The following is a 4,069-nucleotide window of genomic DNA, read 5'->3' as shown; positions in this document are numbered from 1 at the left end:
CTGAAGGGGAGGGGCTTAGCTTGACCCTGGTGGTGGTGAATGGATGGTTGGGGTCGGTCTGAAGAGGAGTGGCCTAGCTTGACCCTGGTGGTGGTGAATGGATGGTTGGGGTCGGTCTGAAGGGGAGGGGCTTAGCTTGACCCTGGTGGTGGTGAATGGATGGTTGGGTTCGGTCTGAAGGGGAGGGGCTTAGCTTGACCCTGGTGGTGGTGAATGGATGGTTGGGGTCGGTCTGAAGAGGAGTGGCCTAGCTGGACCCAGATGGTGGTGTGAATGGATGGTTGGGGTCGGTCTGAAGGGGAGGGCTTAGCTTGACCCTGGTGGTGGTGAAGAGATGGTTGGATTCGGTCTGAAGGGGAGGGGCTTAGCTTGACCCTGGTGGTGGTGAATGGATAGTTGGTGTCGGTCTGAAGGGGAGGGGCTTAGCTTGAACCTGGTGGTGGTGAATGGATAGTTGGGGTCGGTCTGAAGGGGAGGGGCTTAGCTTGACCCTGGTGGTGGTGAATGGATGGTTGGGGTCGGTCTGAAGGGGAGGGGCTTAGCTTGACCCTGGTGGTGGTGAATGGATGGTTGGGGTCGGTCTGAAGGGGAGGGGCTTAGCTTGACCCTGGTGGTGGTGAATGGATCGTTGGTGTCGGTCTGAAGGGGAGGGGCTTAGCTTGACCCTGGTGGTGGTGAATGGATGGTTGGGGTCGGTCTGAAGGGGAGGGGCTTAGCTTGACCCTGGTGGTGGTGAATGGATGGTTGGGGTCGGTCTGAAGGGGAGGGGCTTAGCTTGACCCTGGTGGTGGTGAATGGATAGTTGGGGTCTGTCTGAAGGGGAGGGGCTTAGCTTGACCCTGGATTCAGAGGGACAGGAGGGGAAAGGGGGGGGAGGAGGGTTGCGTAGAGTCACCTGAAATGACAGCTGTCAGAGGGGGGAGAGCAGATTTAAAAGGGTTAGCGGAGTGCTGTGATAGGCTCTTGGGAATAGAGCGAAGTGATTGGTTAAGCTGGGGAGTGACGCCCCTGATCACCTATTGAGAGGAGAGAGAGCAGTAACATGGAAATAGTAAATGAATGAATAAAGACGGTCTTCCTGGTTGAACTTGCGCTGAGCTTCATTTGTCTCAGATCACTTCCACATGTTCCCCATCAGCTTCGTAGCACCTTGGACACAAGAAGAACATCCTGTTGTTGTTTTTGAAAGACAAACCTTTATTAATGATCCAAACATTTAATTTAATCACACATCCCATCAGTGAAGTCTGTTCAATGATTTCATGACCAGTTTCTCTTTCTCCACACCATGTGTTTCATCTCAGCTGTTTCAAACATTATTGATTATTATCATGATAAGTTATGTTCTATAAAACCTCAGAGTACCCACTTTCTATTTGGACAACAACAACAACAACAACAACAACAACAACAATTAGTCTGCAAAACAATAACATTTTATTTCCCAAGCAAAGACTCTAAGCTATTTACAGCAGAATAATAAATGGTGTACTTATTGATTGTGATCATGACAGGAAGTAATATCATTTAAAATAAACATGTGATGATGAAATAAGTGTTCCCATCTGGGAACTCGTGTTTTAGTTAATTTGGGCAACAATAACATTTAATGTGTCAAAATAATACATGTGATTATAAATGTCTCTGTTTTAGAACCAGAATAAAATGTGTAGAACAAAAGAAGCTGCTTTCTCTCTGAAGACTCGTACGAGAGAAACAACAACAAGAATCAAAAGAAATATCCAACGCATAAGGTTTACATATCAGTTCAGGTGAACAAGGATCCTCCTGAGCAGCCTCCATGGCTACACGGACACAGGAAGGAGCCGGAAGAAAGTCCAACATCTACAGAACAACTCGTGAGAAGATGTTGAAGCCCCGCCCATCATGTTTGATTGACAGCTGGTCTCTGCAGTGAAGACATGGACAATAGGCTCTGAAGGACACACGGTGAGTTCAAGAAGTACAAGAGTTCCTCCAAGGACTCCAGGCTATTTGAGTTTACAAAACTCAGCAGTGTCTCCATCATTACAATAAAGACAAACTCCAGCACGCAGCGGCTGAGTGAACGTGGTCTGCACTCTGTGGAGGAGAGTCGTGGTTTCAGAGACGCTGTAGAAGGACAGAACACCTGCTCTGTGATCCAGGTACACTCCTACTCTGGAGGACGGAGGACCTGAGACGGGAGTGCTGATACCGTTGTAAAGAAATGAATAACTGTTTTTTTCACACACTAAGCACCAAGATGTGTCATTGTGTCCAAATACACTTCCCCCCCCTGCTCTGCTGATATTCTTGTATGCGACTGCTACACGAACTCCTCCCCCTCTCCGTTCCACCTCCCAGTAACAACGTCCACTCAGACCCTCTCTACTCAGGACCTGAGGCCAATAAGTGAATCTGTCTGGGTGACTGGAATAAGACCGACCTTGTCTCATGAGTGTTGCTTTTCTGCCCCCCTCAGATAATACCAGCCGTGTGTGTGCTGTGTTTGGATCCAGAGTGATCTCCTGTGAGTATGTGAAGAACCCAGCTCTGGAGGCGGGCTCTGCTGCTGACGGTAAAACCTCCACTTCAGTCGGTGAGACGTGTGTCCACTCCTCTCTCAGGACGTCCTGTAGTTTGTCTCTGAGTGCTGACAGGGCCGCCGTCACGTCCTCAAAGTAGCTCAGAGGCCGGGTGTTGGTGCTGGAGGAGTGTGTAGCTCCACTGAGGGGGGCTGACAGTGAGGAGGGGTAGCTGAGCAGGAACTGGTTGTGGTCCTCTGTGTGAGACAGCAGCTCCAGCTCAGCGTCTCTCCTCTTCAGCTCAGAGATTTCCTGCTCCAGCTTCTCCTGCAGCTCTCTGACTCCACTCACTTCTCTCTCCTGCTGGGATCTGAGCTGCTGCTTCACGTCAGAGCTCCTCTTCTCCACGAGACGGATCAGCTCAGTGAACGTCTTCTCGCTGTCCTCCACTGCTTTGTCAGCAGAGCCGTTGACGGCCTCCACCTCCCGCTGAAGCAGCTTCACCTCCTTCTCTCCGTCCTGGATCCTCTGCTGGATGTTGAGTCGACTCCCCTCCAGCTCTCTCTGCCTCTCAGTCCTCTCTGCTGCAGCTGACACCGTGTCGTGGCCTTTGTGTTCGTCCATAGAGCAGAGAGAACAGATGCTCAGCTGATCAGTGCGGCAGAATATCTTCTTCACCTCGTTGTGACGAGAGCAGATGTTCTCCTGGAGCTTCTTGGAGGGCTCCACCAGCTTGTGTTTCTTAAAGACAGGAGATTCATAATGAGGCTGGAGGTGTTGGTCGCAGTAAGAGGCCAGACACACGAGGCAGGACTTACAGGCTCTCAGCTTCCTCCCAGTGCAGACATCACAGGCCACGTCTCCAGCTCCAGCATAGCAGAGATCAGCAGCAGCAGCTGGGGGTCCAGTCTTCTTCAGCTCCTCCACTAAAGCTGCTAGCATGGTGTTCTTCAGCAGGACAGGCCTCGGAGTGAAGCTCTGCCTGCACTGAGGGCAGCTGTGGATTAGCTCTCCATCCCAGTGCTGTGTAATACACTTCATACAGTAGCTGTGTCCACAGGGAGTAGCCACCGGATCCTTCAGTAGATCCAGACAGATGGGACAAGAGAAGGATTCCCGGTCCAGCTGAACTCCTTTCTGCGCCATTTCACCTCTCAGTAGCAGCGAGTGTGTGAGTTTCACTTCCTCAGAGCTGAAACTAGTCTGACAGCATGTGTGTGTGTCGGCGGTGAATGTGGCCTATCAGCTCTTGTACTTTACCCACATGTTGGTTCCTCCCCTCCTCCTCCTCAGTGTGGCTCTGAAGGGGAGGAACCAGGAAGTACAGAGTGGAGCTGGCTGCTGTGTCTGAGAGCAGGAAGAACTCCGTGTAGCTCAGACTCTGACCGACACAGAGCCTCGGTTACAACCTGCTCTTCCTTTGAAAAGAGCTTTTAGTTGTAAAATAAGTTGGTAAACTTACAACATCTGAAGGGGGTTAAATACTTGTTTCCTCCTCTGTAAATGTGCAGCCTCAATGTCCTGAGATAGCTGATTGATTTAATAGTTGGATGTACAGTAAG

The 4,069-nt window shown here is 50.6% G+C and overlaps 1 protein-coding gene across 1 annotated transcript; it reads right to left on the bottom strand.

The window, feature by feature from the left end:
* Window positions 1–1,182: 1,182 nt before the first annotated feature.
* On the bottom strand, window positions 1,183–3,744 carry LOC117444743 (E3 ubiquitin/ISG15 ligase TRIM25-like). Its single transcript, XM_034080172.2, has one exon. The coding sequence runs from the start codon at window positions 3,651–3,653 to the stop codon at window positions 1,992–1,994; it is 1,662 nt and encodes a 553-aa protein (XP_033936063.1). The 5' UTR covers window positions 3,654–3,744; the 3' UTR covers window positions 1,183–1,991.
* Window positions 3,745–4,069: the final 325 nt, after the last annotated feature.

This window comes from Pseudochaenichthys georgianus, unplaced genomic scaffold (assembly GCF_902827115.2).
Source record: "Pseudochaenichthys georgianus unplaced genomic scaffold, fPseGeo1.2 scaffold_916_arrow_ctg1, whole genome shotgun sequence".
NCBI classification, from domain to species: domain Eukaryota; kingdom Metazoa; phylum Chordata; class Actinopteri; order Perciformes; family Channichthyidae; genus Pseudochaenichthys; species Pseudochaenichthys georgianus.
This window is presented reverse-complemented; position numbering and strand designations above follow the sequence as displayed.

Coding starts and splice junctions, on each gene's coding strand:
- LOC117444743 (XM_034080172.2), bottom strand. CDS start 3,653: ATGGCGCAGAAAGGAGTTCAGCTGGACCGGGAATCCTTCTCTTGTCCC.